This window comes from Rattus rattus, chromosome 14, assembly GCF_011064425.1.
Source record: "Rattus rattus isolate New Zealand chromosome 14, Rrattus_CSIRO_v1, whole genome shotgun sequence".
Taxonomy (NCBI): Eukaryota; Metazoa; Chordata; class Mammalia; order Rodentia; family Muridae; genus Rattus; species Rattus rattus.
The window spans coordinates 60,052,469-60,066,883 of NC_046167.1; the positions used below are offsets into that span (position 1 = coordinate 60,052,469).

Consider the following 14,415-nt stretch of genomic DNA (forward strand, 5'->3'; position numbering starts at 1 on the left):
TGCTAGTTACCTTGGGAACCTGTCTATGTCTTTTAGATTCATTAATAAATTACATGTTAAGACCTACAGAAATTTAAAAGACCCTGGGGCATTAATTTAAAGCAAAGGTTAAATGATTTAAGCAATGAATGTTAAGCGAAAAACGCAACCAAGTAACAGAAGCTGCTAGCCAGTTACTTTCCTTTCTAATGTAGGTCTAACTTTTCCTTTCAGACTCACCCATGTCAGACGCCATGCAAAGTATCTAAAATCTCACCCAAGTCACACAGCATAAAACACAAGGAAGTGTATGCCATGATTTAAAAGCGTGCTTTTGTGTTGAGGGTGTGCGTTTTGAAGTCATCTTTAAAAAGAAGGCTTGTTGTTTTCTATTCCACTAACATGGGAGGGCGGACTTCCAGATGTAAAGGAAACAAGGTGAATGCAGTTGTCTTTAGAATGCATTTCGAAGAGTCTAGAACAGCGATTCTCAGCCTTTGGACAGCGGGGCGGGGGTGGGTCGCATGTCAGATACCCTACATGTCAGACATTTAGATTATGATTCATAACAGTAGCAAAATTACAGTTATGAAGTGGCAATGAAGTGATTTGACGGTTGGGGTCAGCACAGCAGGAGGAACAGTATTAAAGGGTTGCAGTGTTAGGAAGGGTGAGAACCACTGCTCTAGGATGATCCTAGGGGCTGCGCTCAGGCCTGGTGTACTGTTGGGGCCTTGGCCTCTTTACCTTAACTTCTCGCAAGTTCATACACTCATCCCAAGAATAGAACTTTCTCTTCATCCTGAAATAGACAAGGTGACAATTAGTGGTCAGGACTGAAGGCTGCAAGAAACCAATTTCACAACCTCTGGTGTTCTTGAGTACGGCTTCACTTTAACGTTCTTCCTCCCCAGAAGGAAACCCCCTCCCCTCTGCTCGCATCTCACGTCAGGTCTGGGCTCAGAGGCGCCATTCTACCCCACCATTCTGCTTCAACACAATTATGATCGGAAGCTCTGGAGCTTCCTTTCTGAGTGAATTCCTAACCAAGTTTAGTCAATTTAATTGTGATTTTTTAAAAAGTGTGATTTCCCTTCCATGTTTCCATTCTTTCTACAACGTAAAGGAGAAAACACCAACAGTATACTTCAGAGGTGGCAGAGGTTACAAAGTTTGGTAGCAAATTCAGTGAAGGATTTGACCTGACAACTTTACATTACTATTTCAGCTTTGGGTAAGGGATTATAAAATAATTTAAATCAGGGGAAAAAAACAAAAACAAAATAAAAAACCATGAGTGATCCAAATTTACAGAGTGGTCTTTCCTTTCCTTTTCTTTCCTTTCTCCTTTTCCTTTTCCTTTTCCTTTCCCTTCCCTTCCCCTTCCTTCCCTTCCTTCCTTCCCTTCCCTTCCTTCCCTTCCTTCCCTTTCTTTTCTTTTTTTCTTTTCCCTTGTGGGATCAGGGTGGTGGATAGGGTCTGACCCGAGAGCCTTTCACATTTTGCCCTTTACTTACCCTCTCCCCATTAGAGACAGCAGAACTCTGTTTAGCACGATAAAGTAATTCTACTATGCATACAACAGATAGTTTGTATTTCTTTCTTTTTTAGATTGTATTTTCACGTGAATGGATTTTTAGTCATCAAAAGGAACAGGGGATAAGAACAACTCTGTGCTAGGCAAGGAGGTGTCCGCCAGTACTCGGGACAGAGGCAGGCAGATCTCTGAGTCTGAGGCCAGCCTGGTCTACAGAGTGAGCTCCAGACTGCCAGGGCTACATAGTGAGACCTTGTTTGAAAACAAAACAACTTTCCCCCACACCAAACCAAAGCAAACTAAACCACTCAGTGATGTCCTTGACCATATTTATCAGTCTGACTGCGTGATGGTTGGTCTTCACAGTCAACATAACTGAATTTAGAATCACTAAGGAAACACACCTCCGGATGTGTGCATATGAAGATGTTTCCAGAAAGGTCTAACTGAAGAGGGAAAACACATCTTGAATGTGGGTGGCCCCAACCCATAGGCTGGGATTCTGGGCTGAATAAAGAGAAAGTAAAAATGTACTGAGCACCAGAATTCATCTCACTCTGCCTCATAATAGCGGACATATTAATGTCCAGCCCATCATCACCATGACTTCCCTGCTCTGACGAACTGAATCCTTCTCCAGCCAAGAGGCAAGCACAGACCTTTCCTCCCTTTGTTGCCTTTGTTGAGTATCTTATCACAGAGAAGAGGAACGGATACAATCTACAATACAATACAAACTGATTTATGGCTCACCAGGAAGCTCGGAGTTACTCGACTAACTGGGCTAACTGCTATAGAGCTATAGAGCTCATATGAGAAATCCAGCATGGGGCTGACAGCTAAAGGGAGGTCAAGATGGGACTGTACATCCCGGGTACAAATCCATGCTCAGCTTCATGGATGCTTATCCTTGGACGGCCTGTCTGTGGCTCAAATGTCTTTCCATAAAGACATGCTAGTGTACTACGAAACATATTGAAAACGTGGAGGCCGTTCTTACTATTGATTATCTTTGAGCCATCAGGAGACCTGAAGCGTGTCACTGAAGTATTTAAAAAGTATCCTTATGGAATCAGAATTTCATTTAGACTCATGCAGGCCCCGTAAGGAACCTCAGAAGTTACCCAAAGGTACTTTTCAATGCGGTGGGTTTCTAGAAAGTTACTCTCCAAAAGATAAATCTAACATCATGGCTTTAAAGTAAAAATCAACTCAAATAAAGTCATATAATAATAAAGGGATTACCCTGTCCTAGAGTGCACGTGAGTGCTGATTCTTTCTAATTCGATTTCAGAAATGTGAAAGTATCCTGAGATTGGTGAGATCGACTGCTACAAGCAAAGGTCAGAGTCCCCTAGACTAATGTGGAAGAGAAATACCTGACTCCTGCACACTGTCTGTTGTCTTCACAGGCACACTGTGGCATGTAATGATAATAATAATAATAATAATACAGGCAATCATTTTTTTTTTTAAAAAGTGCCTCTTCTTCAGAACTCAGGTAAAAGCATACCCCTAAGCTTTTATAAGTCAGTAGACACTGTAACTTAGCTGACTTGAACAGTCTTAACTCTTCTCCCATGTGCATTAATACGGTGTCTTCTTTGCAGCAATACCTCCCTAAGGGGAAACGTTCCAGCCCGTGGATAACTCTGCCATTCTCCCTGGCCTATCTGTGCTGCCTTCACATGCTTGTCTCCACTCTAGTGAAAGGGACTGTTCTAGAATTCTTAGTTAAGATTTCTGCTCCAATGCTTTGTGGACTTTTAGTTCTAAAGATCCTCAGCTCCTTCCCTGGGATCCATGACTTTAGGCTCCTCCCACTCCTTTGCCTTAGGCTCCTCCCACTCCTCTGACTGCTTCCTCTCACCGCCTCTCAGCTTCCGCTATTCCCTAGAAATGGTCTTACTTGTTGACGTATTCTTCCTTCCTCCCTAAAATAACAACTACTAATAATTTATGAAGTGCACCCTGCATGGAAGTGGTTCTCAACATGCGGCTTGTGGCCCCTTTGGGGGGTGGAACGACCCTTTCACAGGGGTCCCCTAAGACCATCTGCATATCAGACATTTATATTACAATTCACAAAAGTAGCAAAATTACAGTTAATGAAAGTAGCAACGAAAAAATTTTGTGGTTGGGGGTTGCCACACATGAGGAGCTGTATTAAGTGGTCTCAGGACTAGGGAGGTTGAGAACTGTTTCTCTATGGGAAGCCTTCTATGACAATTTGCTTTAACCTCTGCTCCCAAGACTAATATTCCCCTTCCCTCCCCCCACCCCCATTCATGTTGTGACTTGTAGACTTGTTAGCAATGTGTCTGTCTGGTCTTTATTTTGTCATGAGCCCATATATAGTAAGTGTGCAACAATTAACTGTGCTGTATGAAGTTTTCCTCTGTGTTTGTGAGAAGGTGTGCGCGCATCCGCATAGTGGCCTGTATACTATGTAGCTAATTATGACCTAATTATTATCCTTCCGCTTCTGCTTACTAAGTGCTGAGATTCCAGGTGTGCACCACACACCCACTTTGTATATCAGAGACAGAACTCAGGGCCTGGGGTAGCTGACCAAGCTCTCTGCCAGCTGAGACACATGGCCAGCAGAGGTGCACAAAGACTTTTTACTATGGGGGAAAATAAATCCCTATTGTTACTTTGGTTAAGCTTTTAGTGTGTTATTTGCCAAAAAGCATTTCTAAATTCTATATTATGTTTTTTTCCTCTTCCCTCAGTGTATCTGAATCTTCTAGTCAGTGAGGTCTTGGCTCTCCTGAGCCTTTACTTAGATCTCTCACCTGAGACCGATCGTCATTGTACGAAGCTAAAAGGTAAAAACAACCACTGTTTTTACTCCCTAGAAGAGATAATCAATATTTTGTCATCTTAAAATCAAAAGATGGTAATCTCCCATGACACTACAACACCCAGTCCCCTTTGTTAATCTTCTACCCACATTTCTAAAAGCCATGGCCACAAACAATATTGTGTCTTTCCTTCCAGGCCACATGTACATGCATGTACAGACAGTTGTTTCTACATGTAATAAGATGTTGGTTTCTCTGATCCCCACATCTCAGTTCTTCTGCTCTGTCTCCTTGAGCAGTTGGGATCTCTAAAGTGATGTGAATCAGGAAGAATGGCAGCAGTTCTTTGCCATGAAGAATGACTTTCAGGGCTCTGCCTCTGGCCTTCCCCACCATTCTGATAAATCATAAGGACCCCATCACATTATGGGGGTTTCTTTTCATTCCTGTTTGCTAAATGTTTCTTAAAAACCAATGAGTAGGCACTAAATTTCCCTAAGTCAATTTAATAACTTTCCATTCATGTTAGTGTATGTTATGTACTTATTTGGCAATAATGGGCAGTTGGAGATTTGTTATAAAATAAGGCCATCATGTATGTGCTGTTTCAGATAGGGACATTAAACAGTACCCATTAAAGCATTTATCTTTTAGATTTTCATTCTTTAGTGGGCTGTCTCCAGGTCCAACCTGGGGAAAACAGCTGCAATGTCACGAGCATGCTCAGGCCAACCTCTGATGAGGCCAGGTGGAGAGGAACTGAGATCGCTGCCAACAATCTTGACACAGTTACGTGTCAGACTGTGTTCGAGTCACAGCTCATGCGTTAAAGTCCTAATCCCCAGAATTTTAAATATCTGTGTCACAATATTTGAGGAAGTCAAGTTAAAGTGAGGTATTAGGCTGGCCCTGACACGACAGGTATCCTTACAACAGGGAGAACTGGACAGAGACTCACAGAGAGAAGAGAGTGGTTGGCAAGCCAGGGAGATCAGAGCAGATCCCTTCCTCACAGTCTGTAGAAGGATACACCGCTGCCAATGCCTTAGGGGTTGGGGACTTTTAGATCCAGAAATTTGTGAAAATAAATTTGTCATTTCAAGCTGGGTGTGATGGCACACTCTGTAGTAAAAGCATATTAGTTTAAGTTCTAAACAGTGAGTTCAAGGCCAACCAGGCATGGATGGATGGATGGATGGATGGATGGATGGATGGATGGATGGATGGATGGATAGATGGATAAAACTGGGTGTTATTTAAGTCACCAAATCTGTGGAACTTTGTGGAATGGAAAATACATGGCCCATTATGGGAAGAACTGTGTTTCCTCACCCCTAAATTCCTAGGCTAAAGTACTAATACCTCAGATTGTGACCATATTTAGAAATAGGATTTAATGTTGTTTGAGTTCTTTGCTGTTGTTTCTATTTTGAGACAGTGTTTTTCCTAAGTACCCCAGCCTAGCTTTGAACTCATGATCCCCCTTCTTGTCTGCTGAGCACCACTGTGGTCAGCTGAGATAGTCTCTGAGAGACTATTATTAACATGCAGTGCAATCTTTAAGAGAGGATCCAATCCTGCATGTCCGTATCGGGGAAGACGAGCAACACACACACACACACACACACACACACAGAGGAAGAGCATATGGACACACAGACAACCAGCTACAGGCCACAGAGCAAGGAATGCATCAGAGGCCAGCCCTGCTGACGCTCTGAGCTTGGATCTATTGTCTTCAGAAATAATGGCCGTTTAAGCCACATAGGCTACCAGTAGCCATATCAGACTGCAATAGTGAATCCCACTGAGACAAACCTCTGACAACCTCAGCCCTGGTCCATTTCTGGGCTACCTCGGAAGACTTCAAGCTGGAACCACTCAGTAGTCACTTCTTAATTCCCATCCACAAAAAGAGTGGAGATTAAGAAATCCCAGCCTCATTTTAAACGATCAAACTTCAGGGTATTTTTGTTATGTAGCAAAAATATAATAAACCCAACATGTAATAATTAATAGTTGATTCTATTTACTTCCATTTATACTCAGGAAAATGGTATATCTCTTTCAGAATTCAATTCAACAAGTCCAACCGTATCTTGAAGCCAGCTGTTTTAAAGAATTAGTAAGTTCTATTCTGTTCCCATGTTTAAACTTACGAAATATTCACTCTCTCCAGTCTTACCCCAAATGTATCGGGCATAAAAGGCAGGGCACTCAGACTTGCTTGGTTTACTAATGCAAGACGGACTTTCCTTCACATAAGTGTACTCCTCTTTGGTAATTTGATTTTTTCCTAGAACGGTGTTTCTCATCCGTCAAACCACCTCGTGGTCTGGACTGACCCTCACTCCCTGATGCGGCAGGTTCTCAAGCAAAGGAAAACAAAGACCCAGGCCTTGCACAAGCTGCACAGTGGGGCGCACACACCTCTTGATTGCCACCAGCTCCCCAGACTCATTGCTCTTGCCCATAAGCACACTCCCGTACGTGCCGTCCCCCAGCTGCCTCATGGTTGTATATCGGTTCATCTTGGGAAAAGGTAATCCAGAGGGGTTGCTGACAGAGCTCGCTTCCTTGCTGAGTAGAAATCTAAATCCGTCTTTCCTTGTGGTCCTCCTTTTTGTCACTACACGGGTGACGGGCTTGTCATCATTAAACACGGCTCCTCCTCAAGGTCAGGTAGGCTCATGGGATACAGCAATAAGGAATCTGGCAAAGAGACACTGAGTCCATTCTTAAGGACACCCTGTGAAAAACCAAAGCAAAAATGGTTTCAGTACAGAGTCCCCACCACACATTTACTGACATCCTAGACACATAAAAATTAGAGCTGACTCAGAGGCCATTGTTAGAGGGCACGTGTGCACTGTGGAAGAAAGTTCACACACAACAGACCACAGGCAGCCCGATGCTTCCCTGTCCCCGCACTGGGTGCTCTACCCATGACTGTTCAAAGTGGGACTGATGCTTTGTGGGGTTCTCTTTCTCCTGGCGAGAGTCCATGTTCTTTCAAAGGAACCAGGGGAAAATATAAATCAGACCGCTAAACCACGCCCATTCTCTGAAGCAAGTTTTGAATGACTTCAGTTAGCATGCTAAGTTTAAGTTGTATTATTTATTTAAAAATCCCCAGTGGCTTGCAACTGTCCACATTAGGCAAGAGGAGTATGAAACAAGCCACAGAGAGAGCAGTAACACAGAGGAACCTCTTACTTCATTTAAATGACATGCCACTATCTTTTACACTGAACCGAGAAACATTTAAGTCTAATCATGAATACATTCACACAAAGAGATAGGAAACCCCTTTTTACGTCCAGGCACGTGAGGCAGGCAAGCATAGAGGACAGGTTGGCCTGGGGCTCTGTTTGGCTTTGGGTTATGCACACCCACCCTCTCTTATAATAACGCATTGGCAGCCCTGTTCCTTCGCTTGCACATACGTACACTTTACTCTTACGTACCTTTCTAAATAACGCACCTAGCAGAATCCGAAACCCCTGAACCCACGGCACCAGGTCACATGTACTCTCATCTCTGAACAACAGTATAGATTTTTCCACCCTCATTAAAAAAATCAAATGTAACACCTTCTATTCTACTGAACTATATTTCCAACGTACATTATGTGCAAAGAATAGAAGGGCTGATGTGGCCTGAGGTGCTGTGCATGCACAGTGACGCAAAACTGTGTCCTCATTAGCTGTGAGCATTAAGGTGAATCCACTACTTACCATCTAAAGCCCACGCACATTTGGGCATGTGTGTGACTAAGATAAGAAACATTCTGGGGAGGAGTAGGCACAACAGACAGAATAAACACATGATCCAATCTACCAATCAAAATTGAGGACCATGCCAATGTCGCCCCTTAGTCACCAGCTCCTCCTCCTCTTGAGCCCCGAGCACTCCCACTCAGGCGTCTCAATGTCAACCTTGACGTGGACTCCTCTCTGATCTGTAATCTCGCTTTGCTCTCAACCAAGTGATTTTGCTGTTTGCAAGTCTGTGTGAGCTCTTACTTTCAATTCTTTGGATAAGAAGCAAAGAACCAGGAGACACCCAACCTAGACCCTAACCACCACACACACAGACACAGACACAGACACAGACACACACACACACACACACACACACACACACACACACACACACACACAGACACACACACACACACACACAGACACACACACACACACACACACACACACACACACACACACACACACACACACACACACACACACACACACATGTTTATTTGGGAATTCATCGAGTCTGAGCTAGAGGATTGAGGACTGGGGCTGGAGTTGCAGCCCAGGTGGCGGAGAGCCTGCCTAACGCGCTCAGAGCTCTGGGCTAGATCCCCGTACTGGCTGACATGGGCACCTGGAATCCCAGCTCCCGGAATTGGAAACAAGAAGACCAGCAGTTCAAGGTCTCTCTCGTACACAGCAAGTTTGAAGACAGTCTGGAAGACAGGAGACTCAGTCTCCAAACAGACAGACAAACAAGCCAAAAAGCAGACTCGGGCTCAAGTCTCCACCTGCTTCCACATTCCTACATAATGGTTTAAAAAAAACTTTTGATGGACCAAGGTAATGAAAAGAAGGGCAGTTTAGCTCTAAAATGCTGTGAAACTATGAATATATATACATATATATAATATATATTATATGTAATATATAAAGACATATATATATATATATATATTTAAAATTATTTATTGTGGGCCTGAAAGCTGACTTAGTAGGTACAAATGATTGCTGCCAAGTCCGATGACCGGGTTCAATCTCTGGCCGGCACCCGGGACCGGGACCCATGTTAGTGGAAGGAGAGAAATAATTCCCACAGGTGTCAGGCCCCGCCTCCCTCTCCTCTCCCTCTCTCTCCCTCTCTCTCTCTCTCTCTCTCTCTCTCTCTCTCTCTCTCTCTCTCTCTCACACACACACAAACACACACACACATGTACACATAATAAAACGATTTGCTTGTGGTACACGTCACTGAACGCAGGGCCTGGCGTGTGCTAGGTACTCTACAATTGATCTATACCTCAGTCCTGATTATGTATTTTCAAAAAGTAAACTTTTCCGACTAACAGATCAGCTTTGTAATTATTATAGCAAAAAGGAAAACAAATAAAGGAAAGAAAGGTCACTGGTCTCTGACAGACACATATTCTCTTGCAACGGGGAGTAGAGCAAAACAAGTAAAACAAAAAGCTTTTCTCACAATTTCTTCAAGACCACAATCACTCTTTGTCCTAACGACGATGACAGTGGCTGGCATTATGACATGGGTATGGTAAATAAATGACCCCGATGACAGTGGCTGGCATTATGACATGGGTATGGTAAATAAATGACCCGAGTCATCCTGTGGCAGTGCCCTGATGCTCCCACATCCCCTCACCAGAGACAGCGAGGTATTCAGAAACCCCTGCTCACTTCTTTCACAACAGAAACCCCAAGAAACTTTCTGGAAAGGAAAGGAACTCAATTATTTGAGGCTTTCCATCTTCCAGGTATTCAAGCCGCAGAAATAAACCTGTGAGGTCCCTGCAAGTCATTCCGTCCTTCATGGACGGCAAGTGCTTTCCTCTAAATGATTGCTAATCTGCAGTGAAACTGGTATAGCTTAGCCAAGAAACAGAATTAGCACAGAGCAGCAGAGTCTAGTTCTGCCCTTCCTCTACAGAATCTGACAGCCCTCCCCTGACTGGCCACCCCCCATGCGGCTCAGTCCTGGCCCCACTTGGTCATGTGACTTGTTCTGGCCAATAAACTATGAAGAAAAGCCTTGGGGTCAGGGATGAGGTTGTCCCAGCAGGCTGCTGTTCAGCCTGGGTCCTGGGGGAAGAAGATGAACGGGGACAGTGCTAGGCCAAGTGCAGCCAGTCAGGGACGGGAGAGTGAAACAGGCTTTGAGGTTGCATCATTTGTCACTAGAGTAACACTAAGCAACAAATAACCCAGGATCAATCACTATTGGTCTCTGCTCATTCAGTCAGGACCTGCAGTATTCCCCACCCCACCCCCGCCCCACCACAACCCCTTTCAGTACAGAGTCCAGGGTATGGTCCCTTACTGCATTTATTGGTCAAGTGGCTACAGAGTTTTCAAGTCTCCAGTTTGAGGTTGTCCACGAAGTAACCACTCTCAGATCTGTGAGGGACTGTACTTGAGGTTTTCATTAAGTAACTGGAATTTACTTTTAAATATTATTTGAATATTGAATAATTGCTTTATATTATTTTTTAATTTCAAAAATATAGAAATGTATTAAAACAATCCAAGGGGCAGAGCGGAGCTTCAGACCACAACTAGGTGCTCTCCTAGGAGAGTGTGGGAACAGAAATGCTCTGGGTTTTAAATGTTCAGAACTTTGGAATGTTTGCATGTACATGTGTTGAAGTAGCTTAAGAATGGGGCCCAATTCTAAGCCTGACATGCACGAATGTTCTGTGTATACAGTCACCACATAGTTTAAAGGTAACTTTATACGGTGCTTTAGTGAGCTTGAGGTTTCCGCGTGTCATGTGACTGTCATGGAGTAAGTTGTGCAATTTTCTACTTTTGGGATTACAGCCTAACACAAAGATGTTAGGTTCTGTAACATGATGGACTTCCTATTTCTGGATTGGATGCTCAATTTATTAAGCAACTGTCAGATGAGAACAGTATTGGCAGACATAGATCTAGCAAAAATTCGTCAACATGTATGTGAAACTTGCCAGAGTATGGGATGCAGACATTTCCGTATTTTTAAAAAGCAATATGGCGGTCACATCTATGTCACCGATGCCTTCGTAGCATCCCCATGTACCTGCAGACAAATATATGGGAAGTAAAAAGAGCAGAGCAGACAGAGAGGGCGAGGGCTCCCGTCATCCGGCTCCAACTGCTACAAATGAATCCACAGAACCTTATTCTAAAAATTTCCTTTTTTCCAGATAGGGTTGCACCGGAACGGTGGACCCTTCTGGTGGTCCCTTAGGCCTCGGTAGGTCTTGATTTTATAATTGCGTTTGGACAAAACAAGGTGCAGCCTAACGGTGCTCTGTGTAGCAAGGATGCTCGCTGGTTCCCGCCATTGTTCTGCTTTGATTCTGCTCTTGGCTTTCAGAAATCTCTCACCGAGCTAGTGACTCTATGCTGAGTCTTCAAATATCACCCTTAGAAGACAGCTTACTTAAAATGTCCCTTACAGGCCAGTCCTTCCTTCCAGGGTGACTTCCCTCCCGCTGTAGCACTTTTCACTCTGAGGTAACACAGAGAGGCCAACAAGGATGTGTCCTTGCTGTCAAAGTCCCCATGGATTTGGAAAGCAGGCTTTCTGAGCCCTCTCACCGTTGACGAGCGCACACGCCACGGCAAAGTCACGTGCTTCCTTGTTTTCAGGGATGTATCTGGAATGCTGTGAGGTTTTTAGGTCATGGGGAGTGTCTATGGATTTAACATTTTTCAGATAGGAAATATTTTCTTCAAAGATACACTGAAACAGTTAGGCTATGAAACTCCATAGTGAGACCTTGCATTTGTAAGATGCCATTTATATTTAGGGTTTCTTTGTCTTCCTCAGCCTATGTCTAGGTGGAAGGTCCTAAGGACAACAAGTGACTTTTGGTTTGCCTGAGAAAAGGAAGAGACGGTTTTCCTAAACGGTCTTTATGTTATACAAAGATACCAATCAAAATATCGCTGTATCAATGTAGAAAAATTACTGTAGAAACTACATTTAAAGTATAGATTTAAAAAAGATTTGTGTGTTTGATGTATACTAATGTATGTGGGTGTTTCGTTTGCATGTACGTCTGCACACCAGAAGAAGGCATGGCGTACTATGGGACTACAGTTATAGACTCTGCAAGCCGACATGTGGGTGCTAGGATTTGAACTCAAGACCTTTGGAAAAGCAGCCAGGGCTCTTAACTGACAAGCCACCTCCCCAACCCTAATGTTTCTTAACTGAAATGTTTTTTTCCCCTTTTCCCACATGAGCAAACACAACTCTGAAAGGTGTTTTGTGGTGCTTGTTCTGTTTTGTGCCATGTGCTCTGATTTAGGGGCGCACAGACTAAGACACATTTGATTGTATTCCAGTTACTTTTGCAGCCGATCACAGCACTTCGGATTGCTGCCCTGTCTTCCCCATCCCCCACCCCCATCCCTCAGCCCCCATCCCGACTCCCCATCCCCTCACCCCCTCAGGAGCACATGCCTGTCTTCTGGGGAAATCAGTTCTTAAGCGGTCTATCAATCCTTTCTGGTTAAGTAACATTTATTTAGGCAGAAGGTTTTATCAAAGCACTCCACCTGTTAATAAGAATGTAAAACAAACCCACGGGGAGTTAATGAACTGTTTATGATCAAGGAGAATCAAGGACAAAGTCGACCTGATATTCAAGTGAGGCTTCAAAGTCTTTGATTTCTGAGTATGATACCTAACTTATAGCCTCCATTTTTTTTTTGGCTTTAAAGTTGCTGCACTTCAAAAAGGAACAACCCCTTTGTTCCAAAGCTACACAGCCTCCGTAGCTCAACCATAAGACTACTAGACACATCAGCATAAGAACCGTCAGTGGACAGGGGCCTGGGCTGTCAGTGGACAGGAGCCTGAGGCTGTCAGTGGACAGGGGCCTGAGGCTGTCAGTGGACAGGGGCCTGAGGCTGTCAGTGGTCAGGGGCCTGAGGCTGTCAGTGGACAGGGGCCTGAGGCTGTCAGTGGACAGGGGCCTGGGCTGTCAGTGGACAGGGGTCTGGGCTGTCAGTGGACAGGGGCCTGGGCTGTCAGTGGACAGGAGCCTGAGACTGTCAGTGGACAGGAGCCTGAGGCTGTCAGTGGACAGGGGCCTGAGGCTGTCAGTGGACAGGAGCCTGAGGCTGTCAGTGGACAGGGGCCTGAGGCTGTCAGTAGACATATGCCTTGGATGTCAATGGATAGAGGTCTTGGCTGTCCATGGACAGAGACCTGGGCTGTCAGTGGACAGAGACCTGGGCTTTCAGTAGACAGAGGTCTGGGCTGTCAGTGGACGGAGGCCTGAGCTGTCAGTGGACAGGGACCTGAGACTGTCAGTGGATAGGGGCCTGTGGCTGGCAATGGACAAGGGCCTATGGTTGGCAGTGACAGGGACCTATGTTGCCAGCCTCAATCTACCTTGAAACTTAGAGTTGCACCTGGATCATCCTGATTTCTGGAAAGATACTAAAAAGTTCTTGGAAGCAGTGAAGAGAAAGAAAGTTGGAAGGTTTAGCCAAAAAACGTCTACAGGGAAGCATTGGCATAAAAATAATGTAATTCCAGGGCTGGAGAGATGCTCAGTAGTTAAGAACACTTGTTGTTCTTACAGAGAACCCAGGCTTAATTCCCAGCACCCACGTATCAGTTCACAACCCCAGTTACATGTGGCATACAACACACAGGCATGTGGCAAGCACACCACTCATACACAGACGATACAAATAAATCAATCTTCAAAATTAAAGTTTTAAAGATGCACTTCTGAACTACACTGGTATGGGCACTGGTGTTGGCCCCATGAGTAACAGGCAGTGTTTTGAAAGCATGAGGATCTGAGTGTGGATACCCAGCACCCACAGGAAAACCTTGGTGTGGTCACACATGCCTGTAACCCCCTGGCATTGGGAAACAGACAGGAGGACCCCTGGTGCACACCGGCTTCCGGCCTAGTCCAGATTCAGGGGAGAGACCTGTCTTATGGGGACAGTGGGGAAGCAGGACACCTGGTCTCCTCTGGTCTCTGCACACACAGTGCACACACGGATAGAATGGTGGGATAGACATCCTTTTAATCAATTACTCTCCTGATAATGGCTAACGGAGCACAAAGCATTGGGAGCATTAGGTCGAAGAGTTATGGAGGTGGTCCTGAGGAGGGACACACTGCTTTAGAAGGGACCAGAAAAGAGAGTGCTCACAAACAAAGACCTAGGGGAGAGGGTGGGCTTAGGACAGCAGTACCCACAAGGGAGAAGCAGAAGGTAAGATTGTACCAGAACAAGCAGCAAAACACACTTAGCGCCCACTTCAGAAATGTCTGCCATCTTCTGATCACCGTTCAGACCA

The 14,415-nt window shown here is 44.7% G+C and overlaps 1 protein-coding gene across 1 annotated transcript in view; it reads right to left on the reverse strand.

Moving 5' to 3' along the window:
* Mak (male germ cell associated kinase) overlaps positions 1-14,415 on the reverse strand; it is a 46,226-nt gene that overhangs the window by 28,921 nt on the left and 2,890 nt on the right. Inside the window, exons 2-3 of the mRNA XM_032884649.1 lie at positions 6,754-7,072; positions 727-781 (exon numbers count right to left, since the gene is read on the reverse strand). Coding sequence (XP_032740540.1) covers positions 727-781; positions 6,754-6,854 — 156 coding nt within the window. The 5' untranslated portion in view covers positions 6,855-7,072. The remainder of the gene's footprint in view (positions 1-726; positions 782-6,753; positions 7,073-14,415) is intronic.